General features: G+C 49.8%; 1 protein-coding gene across 1 annotated transcript in view; it reads right to left on the bottom strand.

Moving 5' to 3' along the window:
* LOC102373761 (unconventional myosin-X-like) overlaps positions 1-13,386 on the bottom strand; it is a 178,577-nt gene that overhangs the window by 108,351 nt on the left and 56,840 nt on the right. Inside the window, exons 12-14 of the mRNA XM_025191530.1 lie at positions 11,770-11,888; positions 2,093-2,239; positions 1,383-1,483 (exon numbers count right to left, since the gene is read on the bottom strand). Coding sequence (XP_025047315.1) covers positions 1,383-1,483; positions 2,093-2,239; positions 11,770-11,888 — 367 coding nt within the window. The remainder of the gene's footprint in view (positions 1-1,382; positions 1,484-2,092; positions 2,240-11,769; positions 11,889-13,386) is intronic.

Raw genomic sequence — 13,386 nt, 5'->3', positions numbered from 1 at the left:
CATCTTGGAGTCAATGATGACTCCAAGATCCCTTTCTGCCTCCGTGCTCTCAAGAAGCGAGTTTCCCATCTTATAAGTGTGCTGCCGGTTACTACTGCCCAAGTACAGCACCCTGCACTTGTCCGTATTGAAACGCATCCTGTTTTTGTTAGCCCACCCCTGCAACCTATCCAGGTCTTCCTGCAGTCTTTCCCTCCCTACTAGCGTGCCCACCTCACCCCAAATTTTGGTATCATCAGCAAATTTGAACAGGTTGCTTTTCACCCCGTCGTCCAAATAAAAGAAATTGAACAGCGCGGGCCCAAGGACCGAGCCCTGGGGGACTCCGCTGCCCACTTCCCCCCAAGTTGAATATGACCCATCCACCACCACCCTCTGAGTATGACCCTTCAGCCAATTAGCAATCCATCTGACCGTGTAGGCATCGATGCCACAGTCGCCTAGTTTTTTAATGAGGATGGGGTGGGAGACAGTGTCAAAGGCCTTGCTGAAGTCCAGAAAGACTACATCCACGGAGACACCTGCATCCAATGCTTTTGTGACCTGATCGTAAAAGGCAATCAGGTTGGTCTGACACAACCTGCCCCTAATGAAACCGTGCTGGTTGCCCTTGAGCATCATCCCTGATGCCGGCCCATCACAGATGTGCTCCTTGATGATCTTCTCAAAGAGTTTCCCCAGGATTGAGGTAAGACTGACAGGCCTATAGTTGCCTGGGTCCTCCCTCCTCCCTTTCTTCCTCTCACAAGTGGAGGAACAGGAGAGGATTTGGTGTTTTCAGATTTTAGTTTCTTCTTTGCTGTTATAGTGGATCTAGAAACAAGGCCCTGGATCCTGCATAGGCCATCACCACACAAGAGTGCTGGGAGCTGGGTCCGACTCTGTGCATGACAGGCTGAGGCAGAAGAGAATAAAAGGAGAAATATGGTGTGGACAAGGTGGCACAAAGCATTCACAGTGACAGCTGTAACCAGACAAGACTTAATAGATCCAAAGCCTGGGCCAGGTTTGCCAGAGGTCACAACAGAAAGACTTGGCCAAAATTCAGAGGAGCTCAGATCAAGCATCAGGTGGCAGGAGAGATTTATCTCTTAGTCTTGAAATGAGGCAAAATTTCCTATTTCAGCTGATTTCACTTTGAGATTGCAGCCTCAGGCTTAACTTACAGATGGGAGACATTTTTTGCTGCAAAACAGGAGACCAGCTGGGACAAGCAGTGCAGGCCACAACAAAGCAGTCACGGCTAAGGCACAATGAGGAGCCACCTGCCCTCCCATCCCAGCTAGGAAAGCCTCCCAGCTGGTGGGCAGCATGAGGGAGGAAGGAAGATGTCCTCAATTTTCCACCAGGGAATAGGACAGAAATCCAGTCCCTCCCCTCACCTGTTGTACTCCAGCTGCTCCAGGGAGAAGATGTGCTTGTTGAAGTACTCCTGGAGCTTCTCATTTGCATAGTTAATGTTAAACTGCTCAAACCGATTCACCTGCAGGAGAGCAGAAATAAGTCGGGTAACACTTGCCCTCCCCTTCCCAGTCTATCAAAGATCTTCCTACAAGGGCCGTGTGGAAGGGAAAATGCACATGGAAAGATGAGCAGAGCCTACCTAGGTTCTGGGGACAGAATTTAGACAGGTCCTAGTCCTTGGGGAAAGTGGAGATGTATGAAAACATGTGATGTCACTGGGTCCTCTTTCCTGTGGATCACTGACTGCCACAGAGCAGCTCCTCAGCATGCACCTGTAGTCTGTTACTGCCTGGAGCGCTAGGCAGCGGATAGCCCACAAGACACAGCAAGGCACAGCATGCATGAGGAGCCTGCGTGTACTGCCCGCACACATCACTACAACCCATGTGCAAAGGGCTAATGTCACAAATAGAAGCGAATCACCTAGCATGCTAGCACACAGGAGGCCACATGCAGACAAAGGGTAGTCCACCCCCTCATCCCCGCCCCCAGGGGATCTGTGTTGGAAGGCAGGTTCCTAGCCTGCACTATATTACCCCATAATGGGAATGAGCCTAGCAAATTTCCTTCCAATGTCCAGTAAATCTTCATGTTAAAAAATGCACCACAAGAAAGTTAAAATACTGACCTGGAAGTTCTCAAAGCCAAAGATGTCCAGGATGCCCACAGACTTTAAGTTTTCTTTGCCTTTGATCTTTGTATTAATCTTGCCAATGAGCCATGAGAAGCACTGGGAATACAGTGCCATAGAGAGAGAGTCCCTGGAGTCAGCTGCCTGCAAGCACAGAGGGAGGAAGGGAAGGGGGAGCTTAGTCGCATACAAGGGCTGAAGGGGCACAGAGAGGTTGCCACTGCCCCCAGCTGAAGCGTCTCTCTGGTACCAGGGGTGCCCTTGCCATCCTACAGGGTCCTTGCACTTGGCAGCTGGGCACAGTGTGCTGAATGTATGGCTGAACCCTGTGGGGCACACATCACAATGCCTAGGGATGCTCAGGCTTCAGCAGAATGCCCACCACAACCCTCCAGGAGTGACCTCAAGGGGCATAAGTGAACGGACGATGACTGGCAGCTGGGGGTGGCTGCCAAGGGTAACCAAGCCAGGGAAAGACTCCACTGCTCACAGTGGCTTTGACAATCACTTGGTGAGACTCCTGCATCAGCGGCTTTGAGCAAGAGAGGAAGCAGCTGGCAGCTGAGTGCTGACGCCTGACCCAAGGCCTCCTCTGGAGTGACTGTGGTTGGACTCTGTCAAGTGTTATCAGGAGCTGGGTATTACCGGACATATGTCAGGCTCCCTCTGTTTGGATGGTCAGTGAATGCTATCAGGATGCCGCCCTAATGACCTCACAGGTATAATGAAGGCACCGCAGAGTTTGGCTCTTAGTATAGTAACAAAAGCTTAGCCCAGCTTACTGTTCACAAACAAGCCTACACATTAGCATCCATGATCAGATGATACAAGATGCTACCCAGGTTACTGGCATATGTGCCACCAGTGTGAAACAGCCCCTAACTTGGTACAAGGCATTCAGGGTCCCAGACCCCTTTTACACATCCATCAGAACAACTTCACGTTTACAGCATCTCCATCCTAGATCTTACCAATTACTAAAACACCTTTAGGTGGCATCATCTGTATCCAGCTCTCACCACACAGCATGACCTTCCTCCCAGCTAAGGGAACCCATTTACCAAGCCACTCTCCTGTCTGTTATGCTGTCCTGTACTGGGCTTTATCCACCACCATCCATTCCTTCCCCTCCTAAGGTACCAACATTTCTAACTTTTTCAGAACACCCGTTGAAGCCGTGTAAACACCCTCCTCTATGCTTTCTGTTGAGTCTGGCACCTGTGGGGCAGTTGGCCCAGGTTAGGAGACTCTGCCCTACACACCCTCTTCTTGGTCTCTACCGGCTTCAAGCCCTTCCTGGGCCCCAGGCTGGCCCACCCCGAGATTCAGCAGTAATGCAAGGGCACAGTAACTCTGTGAGCCTTTCCCTCTACACAGAGGATCCATCTCAGTGAGGGCAAACACCTCCCCTAAACAATCCCTGGCAGTGACTCATGGGCAAGGATGAGAGAGAGAGACAGCTCTCCCGACTGAACAGTTACACAATGTCCCTGCCTCATCTTCCAGGAATGGGCCCTCCCTGCCTGGCAGTAACCATGCACGCTGCATCTCCCACAACATGGATCCATATGGACTCTCAATGGCTCTTTTCATCCTCCCTACCCTGCCTGCCACTGCCCAGCTCCCTCCATTCAGCCTTGCAAAATGTCAAAGCTCGGGATGGCAATGAGCCTATTGCACAATGAGGACCTCCGGGCAGCCCCTTATCCCTGTGCCGAGGACAGCAGGGAACAGCTGGACATGGTTCTGGGAAGCCAGAGAAGGAAAACACCTCTGCAGCTTATGCCTATGTCAGTGCAGGGGGCTCTAAAGACATGTTGTGGCCACCATGGTGATGACAGGAAATAGAGCGGTTTTCTGTCTGTTTGGCCAGTCACTGCTCCACGGTCAGGGAGGGGTCAGACACCAGCGGGAAGAAAGACAGCAGCTTTTGCCGAGGGAAAGCTCTGTACCAGTAGTCAACGCCTGTGCCCCAGTCCGCAAGTCTGCATACTGCTCAAGTGTCACGGGTGCCCTCAGCCATTCAGCCATCCTTCCATAAGGCATGGGGAGGGGAGGGAAGGCTACAGCTTGCTCAGGAAGGGCAGGCTGAGAAAAAAAGGAAAGAGCTGTAGCATTTTGTGTCAAGAATGTCTTTACTTGCTCTGAAATCCAAGGAGAGGTGAGAGGCAAGTTTGCTGAACATCTCGGGCTGCAGATAAATGGGGCCTTACCCAAATATCGCTAGAAAAAACAGTTCACCAGGACATCGGCATCAAGTGCTTGGAAAGCATCAAGAATAACTTTCTTTCCAGACAGCGGAGGAGGTGGTTGGAGGCAGCTATTTCAGCCTTGATTCTGACTAAGAGGTAGGATGGGTTGGGCATCTGCTGGTGGGAGGTAACTTGGGCGACTGTGAACACAGAACAAAAGACCCTACTATAGTAAGGAAAGGAAGCAGCAAGAGCAGCAGCACAAGACTGATGGACTTCAAACAGCAGCTTCAGAGGCTTGGGGAGTTTGTTGGCAGGGTCTCCTGGAGAGAAGCCTGATGGGAGGAGGAGTGGGAGGGCAGGCAGCTGCTGACAGCGAGCCCAGCACAGGGACAACAGTAAGCTCTTCTGAGGCAGGCAAAAGACAGGGAGCAGAGAGGGAGACCAACACGGCTTTGGCTTCAAGAAAGCTCTTCCATAGCCTGAAAACCAAAAGGAATTGTACAGAAAGTGGACATGTGGCTAAGGACGGGCAGGGAGCAGCAGCACAAGCAGGCAGGGATCAAACCAGAAAGGCAAAGGTGCAACATGAGGTTCAACTAGCAAGTGACATAAAAGACAGCAACAGCCAGTTCAGAAATATGTTAGAAATAAAATGGAGAGAAAGGAAAATACAGACACATTAGCAGGGAAGGACAGCAAATAATGGATGACACGGAGAAGGCTCGATGTTCAATAGTTTTTTTTCCCTCCTCGGTTTTCACAAAAAGGTTAAATGTGACTATATGTTCAGTAACTAACTCCCTCTCTCTGCTCATACATTCAATGGAATTAATTTTAACAAAAGGACAGGACATGCGACAGGACAGGAAAAGAAAGGTTAAAGAATATGGAAATAAATTTGGTGTACTCAAGTTGGCAGGGCCTGATGAAATTCATTGAGAGCACTTACAAACCAGCAAAAGTAATTTTTGAACCAGTGGGAATCAGTTTACATGACTTAGTGGATCTCTTCCAACCCTACATTTCTGTGATCAGCACTTATATTTGGGAACTCCTGGAGAATGGCAGCAAGACCAGAGGACTGAAGGAAAAACAAAATATCTGTCTTTTTCCTCTTTCTAAAGGAGGACCCAGGGAGCTACAAACCTCTCAGCCTAACAAATGATTAAACATTCAATTTGTAAGCACCTAGAGAATAAGGTAATAAGAAAGAGCCACCATGCATTTGTCAAAAACAAACAAACACACAAACAAACTTGTGTCAAATTAATCTAATCTCCTTTGACAAGGTACCTGCCTTGCAAATAAGGAAAAAAATAGTATTTGTGATGTATATTGACTTCGGTGAAGTCTGACACTGTCCCACATGATACCTTCGTAAGCAAATTAGGGAAACATGATCTAAATGAAATCACCAAAAGGAGGGACATACAACTGGTCTGAAAACCTGCACTCAGAGAAATTAATAATGGTTTGCTCTTAAACTGGAAGAGTTTCAAGAGGGGTCCTGCAGAGTCTGCGTAGGACCTGCTTCTAGCCAATACTTTCGTTAACATCTGGATGCTACAATAGAGGCTACAGTTATAAAATCTGCAGATGACACCAGGCTGGAAAGGTTGCAAACACTTTGGAGGACAGCATTAGAATTCAAAATTACCTGATAAATTGAAGAAACAGTCCAAATCAACCAGATGAAATTTAGTAAAGACAAGTGCGCAGTGCTCCATTTAGGAAGAAGAAACCAAATGCATAAATATGAAGTGGGGAACAGCCGGCTAGGCAACACGACTGCAGGAAAGTTCTGGGGTTACAGCAGACCACAAACTGAACATGAGTGAGCAACTTAATGTTTCAGACAAAGGCAAGTCTCGTTCTGGAATACATTAACAGGAGTGTAGTATGTCAGACAAGGGAGGAAACTATTCCACTCTACTCACAACTGATGAGCCCTCATGTGGAGCAGAGCACTATGTCTAGTTTTCCATAGCATATTTTAAGAAAGGTATGAACAATTTGGAGAGTCCAGGAGAGCAGGACGAATAAGAGATTAAAAAGCATAACCTTTAAGGAACAGCTGAAGAATTGGTTTTAATGTAGGAAAGAGAAGACTGAGGATGAATATAACAGTTTTCCAATACATATCTCAAAGTAAAGGAAAGACAGAGAAGGTAAAAGACCTGGTTGGCTAAGCAATACGCTTTTGAATGACATACAATGAATGACCCCCAAGGTCTGGAACAGCCTGCCACCGGAGGTGGTTCAAGCGCCTTCATTGAACACCTTCAAGATGAAACTGGATGCTTATCTTGCTGGGATCCTATGACCCCAGCTGACTTCCTGCCCTTTGGGCGGGGGGCTGGACTCGATGATCTTCCGAGGTCCCTTCCAGCCCTGATGTCTATGAAATCTATGAAAATCTATGAAAAAGGGAATTTTACAAAAAGTGGAAAGTTGGGCATATTAATAAGAACAAACAAAATGTTACAGCCTCTGATGAAGTGAGTTCAGGCTCATAAAAGTTTAAGCATCTCTGATTTGTTAGTCTTTATGGTGCATCTCTACCCTGCCTTCGGATCATCACAGCTACCTACCCCTCTCTGTAAGGCTACAAACAGACACCACATTTGTCCTGGGAGAAACCACTTTATTCTGGGCCAAAGTGCAGTTGTCCAGATTTCACAGATTTCATAGACATTTGGGCTGGAAGGGACCACGGAGGATCCTCAAGTCCAGCCCCTGCCCCAGGGGCAGGAAGTCAGCAGGGATCATAGGATCCCAGCAAGATAAGCATCCAAATGTGTCTTGAAGGCGTTCAAAGTGCCCATGTCCTTTGTTCAAAGTGCCCGTGTCCTTGTCCAGGAACAAACCCTAAAATGGTTCAAAGTATAAGAAGTGCTAATGTTTTGTCCTGGGGCACTGAAAAGAGCATCTGACCAGTTGTCCTGGGATTGCATCATTGAATCAATGGCAGCAAAGCACCAGTGCATTCAGCTGCTTGCTAAACTCTGACTGGAAAGATGACGTGTGTATGCACCAATCCCGGACTGTTCTGCTCTGGGACAAACACAGGCACAACTTGTCCCAGGACAAATGCAATGGCTGTTTCTAGACTAACAGTATAGGCTGAGCAGGTAATGAACAAAATCAGGAAGACCAAGACACAAACTAAGACATGGATAGCAAGGAACACAGAAGGCAGCTAAAAATATATTATGTATGATAAGAAGAGCAAGTAAAGTGCAAGTCCACTACTGATGGGGGACGGGAAGGTGATAATGTACAAAGCAGAGAAAACTGAAGTGTTTAGTGCCTCTTGTACTTCAGTCTTCACAAAAAGGGCTGTTGCCAGATAATGAGCACAGCCAACAGCAAAGATGGGAGGTTAGATATACAGCCTAGAGTACAGGAAGAACAGGTTAGAGATTACTTAATTAAGCTGGAGGTTTTCAGGTCTGCAAGGTAAGATTCTTCTGAGAGTACTCAAGGAACTGGCTGAGGTAATTGCGCAGCCATTGGCTATTATTTTGGAAAACTCATGGAGGTTATTAAGGTCCTAGAAGCCAGGGAAAGGATAAACATAATACCCATCCTTAACAAAAGGAAAAAGGAAGATGCAGAGAATTACATGCATGCAGCATGCAGCCCACGGCCACACATAAGCTGGACAGCCTTCACCAGAGGCAATGCGTAGGGGATGCACGCAGGTGCACGTGCACCCCCTGAGCATGGTGGTGCCTGAGGGTGGTCGCTGCTCGCCACCCTGCCGCCGCCAGTGTCTGCGGGCGGGCTGCGATCCCTGCTGGCCGCCGCCGCCACTGCCCCTGGTAGCGCTTGCCACCCTCTCCTTCCCCTCCCTCCCACCCCCCCGCTGACAGCACTGGCAGCATCTGTGGGAGCTCCCCCACTTACTGCCGCTGTGCCCCCGCCGCCGTTGTGCCTCCCCAGCCGCTGGGGGCACACACCATTCATGGCCCTCACCTGGAGGATGGAAATGAGCAAGGCCTTTGAAAATATGCAGAGAACACCTAGCCGGATGGAGTAACAGACACGGCGAGGTCTGGAAAACACTACACCTGAGGAAAGGTGGGAAAAATGGGGATGACTACCAAGAGTTCACAGAAGAGAGGATGGAAGGGGGATTTGATAGCAGTCTCATAATGTTGTTGCAGCCATTGCCTTCTTTCCTCTTGCATTTACTGCCCTCTTTCCCCTTTCTAAGCAGCAGTTTTCATTTACAAATAGCAGTTAAACAAAAGTAATCGTTTCTCCTGGTGTTTAGCTTGGGCCGTATCTGCTTCTTTCCCAGACCTGAGGAAAGGCATTCTGTGCCTGAAAGCTTGTCTAACATCTCTCCCTGCTACAGAGTTGATCCAATAAAAGATATTACCAAACAAATCTTGCTTCTCAGGGGATCTGATAATAGTCTGCTAAAACAGCAAGGGCTGTTAGAATAAGGAGGGTGATCAATTGTTCTCTGTGTCCACAAGGGACGGGACAAGCAGTAATGGGCTTAAATTGCAACAGGGGAGATTTTGGCTAGGCATTAGGAGGAGCTTTCGTACTTAGGAGGGCAGTTCAGCTCTTGCAGAGACTACTAGAGACACTGGAATCTCCATTATTAAGGTTAAGTGCAGATTAGAAAAGCACCTGTCTAGGGTGTTCCTGCCTCAAGCAGGAGGTTGGACTAGATGACCTCCCAAAGACCTGTTTTTTCCACCCCAACATTTAGATTTTTATCATCAAAACATTTTTAAAAAGGCACTCGTGTGCATCTGGGACCAGCCACTGTACTGCAGGTGGCCAGAAACACTGTGACCTGTTTCATACTAGCTAGGGTCAGGAGGGACCTGAACAGATCATCTAGCCTGACCCCTGCCACAGGCAGGAATGGATGCTGGGTTCACAAGACCCCAGACAAGTGATCATCCAACCTCCTCTTGAATTTGCCCAAGGTAGGGGCGAGGACCACCTCCCTGGAAAGTTGGCTCCAGATTTTGGCCACCCTAACTGTAAAATATTGCCTTCTGATCTCTAACCTGAACCTATCCTCCATCAGCTTATGACCATTGTTCCTCGTCACCCCAGGTGGTACTGGAGAGAAAAGGGCTCTGCCTATTTGCTGTTGATGTCCCCTGATGAGTTTGTAGGCAGCCACCAGGTGCCCCCCTCAGCCTCCTCTTGCTGAGGCCGAACAGGTTCAGGTCCTTCAGTCTCTCCTCATAGGGCCTGTCCTGCTGCCCTCTCACCAAGCAGGTGGCCCTCTTCTGAACCCTCTCCGGGCTGGCCACATCCTTTCTGAAGTGTGGCGCTCAGTACTGGATGCAGTACTCCAACTGCGGCCTGACCAAAGTTGCATAGAGGGGGAGGATCACCTCTCTGGACCGGCTTGAGATGCACCTTTGGGTGCATGACAAGGTCTGGCTGGCCTTGCTGGCTGCGGTCTGGCACTGGTGGCTCACGTTCATCTTGGAGTCAATAATGACTCCAAGATCCCTTTCCGCCTCTGTGATTTCAAGAGGGGAACTCCCCAAGGGGAGATTCCTTCTCCCAAGGTGCAGCACCCTGTTAATATTAATGCACCCTGCAATATTTTGGGCCACAGCTAAACTTTCAGAGATACAGACAGCATCACAACTTGAGTACAGGCCTGTGATTCTGAGATGACACTTCTATTACTGACCCAGTTCATTAAGAGTTACGCCTGCTTGTTCCGATTTGCAGGGGGACTGTGTAACAGGGAACTTAGTGCTCCTTTAGTTTAAGAGGAGAAAGGCTGCAGACAGGGCTCAGGTGGCACTCAAGGGAAGACACCTGACTGGAAGGGGGCCGGGGTTAGAGACTACATAAGCCTAGGGCCTGAGCTGGGGCAGGCAATCTGGCCCTGGAGGCCATGCAAGGAAGAGCTCCTGAGCAGGAGGGCTGCAGAGGATACACCTGAGCCCAGGAACAGGGATACACCTGAGCCCAGGAGCAGGGCAGGCAAGTAGCATACTGTGGACTTGCCTGGAAAACACCTGTGGGTTGGGATTGGGAGTCGTGGGGGAGGGGAGCAGGGCAGTGAGGATAATAGGCCTGGAAGCAAGGCCAGAGCCTAGGAGCAGGGTAGAGGAGGGACTAGAGATGAGGCTAGAGAGCTCAGCACCCAGAGGGGCAGAGGCAGTGCTAGAGAGCCCAATGAACTGACTGAGCCAGGAGCAGGGCACGGACTGACTGGTAACAGCTGTGAGGTTTGGGCGTGGCTAGAAGCAAGATGAAGAGGCCACGGATTTAGCCCTTAAGGTGATGAGCAATTAGACTGTAGTTTGCGAGTGGATGAGATCTCGCTCAGGGACCCCTGGGGTGCCTTGCATTTCTAAATGCATATTCACATCAAGACATGACAGGCAAGCAGAGGGAGGTCGGCCCAAGACCAGGGTGGGCCAAAGGCTAAGGGGCCACCCCAAGCCAGGCCTTTGTTACACTGTCCTGAGGGGCAGCCCCAGCACTGCACTGACCATGTTGCAACCAGAGACAGACTTCCCCAGCCTGCCTACCCAGAGCCAGGTGCAGAGTTCCCAGATGCCTGCATCTCTCTCCCCGCTAGCTGTTATGCTTGTATTGCCCAGCCAGAAGCAGGCAACCTCCAAGATCCCACTCATGGCCCCAGCCCCTCCATGTTGTGCCCAAGCCCAGCTCCATACTGACAGTGCTCAAGGTCTGTGCAGTGCCGATTCAGGGGCAAATGTCTCCTCCCTCCTCTTCCTGACTTAGTTTTACTTAAAACGTTGCTTGTCTACAAACCCTTAAACCCCTCAATTCTTTGTTCTGTAGCAAGAGACACCCAGAGACCAAGCACATAGAGTCCCAGCAAACAGCCACTTCTCAGTCCCCTGGGGCCACTCAAGTCTGTCACTGAACATACACAAATGCTGCCACCTTTGGGTAAGAAAGCAGTGCCAGTTTAGGGCACACACTACAAGGCCCAGAGAGCTAGCACACAGATGTCCACTGAGAGGAAGCAGGTACCCACACTATCCACAGGGAGCTGGGCATGGTCTTGCTTCATGGCAAGAAGGGAACAGATAGTGACACCTCGAATACCAAGAGCTGGGAGCAGGCACCTGCACACCATGCAAAGGCTTGTCTCCACCTGGCAGCAGCACTGATGACTTCAAGTACATCTAATTCACCCATACCCACAGAAATGCTCCAAAGCTGCAGGCTCACCAGACAGGCCATGCTGCAGCTCTGGGTCTCAGGCAAGCTTGAGAGCAGCTGCTGGGGATGAGCTGGGAGAAGCCTCACCAGTGCACTGCCAGGTCTAGGTAGGTATTTGTGTGCATCAGTGCCAGGACTGCCTTCCACAGTGGGACAGACAATCCCAAAGAGCACAAGGCAGTTACTAGCACTACAGTGAGTCAGAAGGGCATTCCCATTTGCCAAACCTGGGGAGCTGGGATCAGACATCCACATACTGCCCACAGGGAACCAGGCACTCACCTGCTCCACAGTGAGTGGAGAGCTGATCTCTTCTCCTCGGAGAATCATGGATCTCTGCGTCAGCACCTCAGATAGCTGGAAGGCATCTAGGCCCAGGAGGTCACTGGCAATATTCAGTACTAGGAGAGAAGAACAGGGGCATCATCACCCACGTGAACTCAGTGACAACGGACTCGTGATTTCATCACTCATGAAAAGCGCTGTCTCAGGCTCAGTTTAGGGCCGATACACAGCACACAGATGAGGCTTGAAGCACAGGCAGGCAGAGACTGTTCTCTGGTCAAACTAACAGGAGATGCAGCAAATCGACAGAATCCCAGAGCCCATCCAAAGCAGACTCAGCACCTATGCTGCGCAAGCGTCTCGTATATAATGTAATGCAACCTCCCTGCTGGGCAGAGGGAGGGCAAGTAGCAGTGCCCAGCATTCAGGCCCCATTCACTCAGACACAGTAATCTCCTGCTAAAGGTGCAGAAGGGCAGCACAGGGGGAAGATCACAGCTCAGTGTGCCTCCCTCCCCACTATGCCCCAGTATCTTCAACGGTAAGAGAGACAGGGACATGTCAGGAATGGGGCAGCTCCAATAGGAGGGTGTTGAACAGAGACCATGCATGCGACTAGTGAGCCAGGGCCAATCACTCCCAAATAACCCACAATAAAACGTGCATCCCTTTGCACAGTGCTAAGCCCTTGATGACAAATGCCAGGTAGAATGAACCACAGTGCCTCAGCCAAGCCCAAGCCTATCACAGACACCTTTACCAGTCACATGCCTGGATGCCTGTTGCATCTAGACGCCAGTCACAGGCCAACCTTGCTGTGCTAGGGGCTGATAGGACAGAGCATAGCGCTTACAGTCTACATACGAGACAGGACAAAGAGATGGACACAGAGAGGGAAGCAAAACAGCATTAGTTAGTCTGGCAATTGATGGGGTCAGCAAGCAGCAGCTTGGCTGATGACAGGTTTGTTGCAGGCAACATAACAGCAGAGTATGATGGAGGTAACTGAACAATGAAGTGGCCATGCCAATGTTTGCAGGGAGCTCCTTTGGGGAGGGGGCAGCTTTTGTCACAGAACAGTATAGGGGCTGATTGACATGCCGCAAAATCAAGTCAAAGGGGATCAACTGCAAACTCTCCTGGAATGAAACATGCTACTAGGTAATTCCTAACCAGCAGCACAGGGGAGTATTAACAGCTATCAGAGTACTAAGGGCAAGATATTTGCTTCTAAGATAGAGTCTGATAAATCTGAAAGGTGCTGTATGACAGGGGACCAGCGACATCTGGGGACTACATTCAACAACCCAGCAAGTCCCTTCTAGCCCCGCTTTCCCAGTAATATGATGATTTATGTCAGTAACAAATGGGGACCCCAGGCAGGACTTGCTGGTCTGTACACAGTACATGCACAGGTGGTCGTTCCCCCAAAGAATTTACATTCTAGTTTGAGACCAGATGCCAGTGAGTACAGGCAAGAGTGTAACAAGACCCAGAGGGAAAAGCACGGAGGAAGGATGACTGTAGCAAGAATGAGATCATTTGTTAGAGAGGCCAACAACATGTGCAGCTTGAGGACTCCAAACCTCATCAATTTTTCAACCCTTTGCTCAC

This window comes from Alligator sinensis, unplaced genomic scaffold (genome assembly GCF_000455745.1).
Source record: "Alligator sinensis unplaced genomic scaffold, ASM45574v1 scaffold673_1, whole genome shotgun sequence".
NCBI lineage: Eukaryota > Metazoa > Chordata > Crocodylia > Alligatoridae > Alligator > Alligator sinensis.
This window is presented reverse-complemented; position numbering and strand designations above follow the sequence as displayed.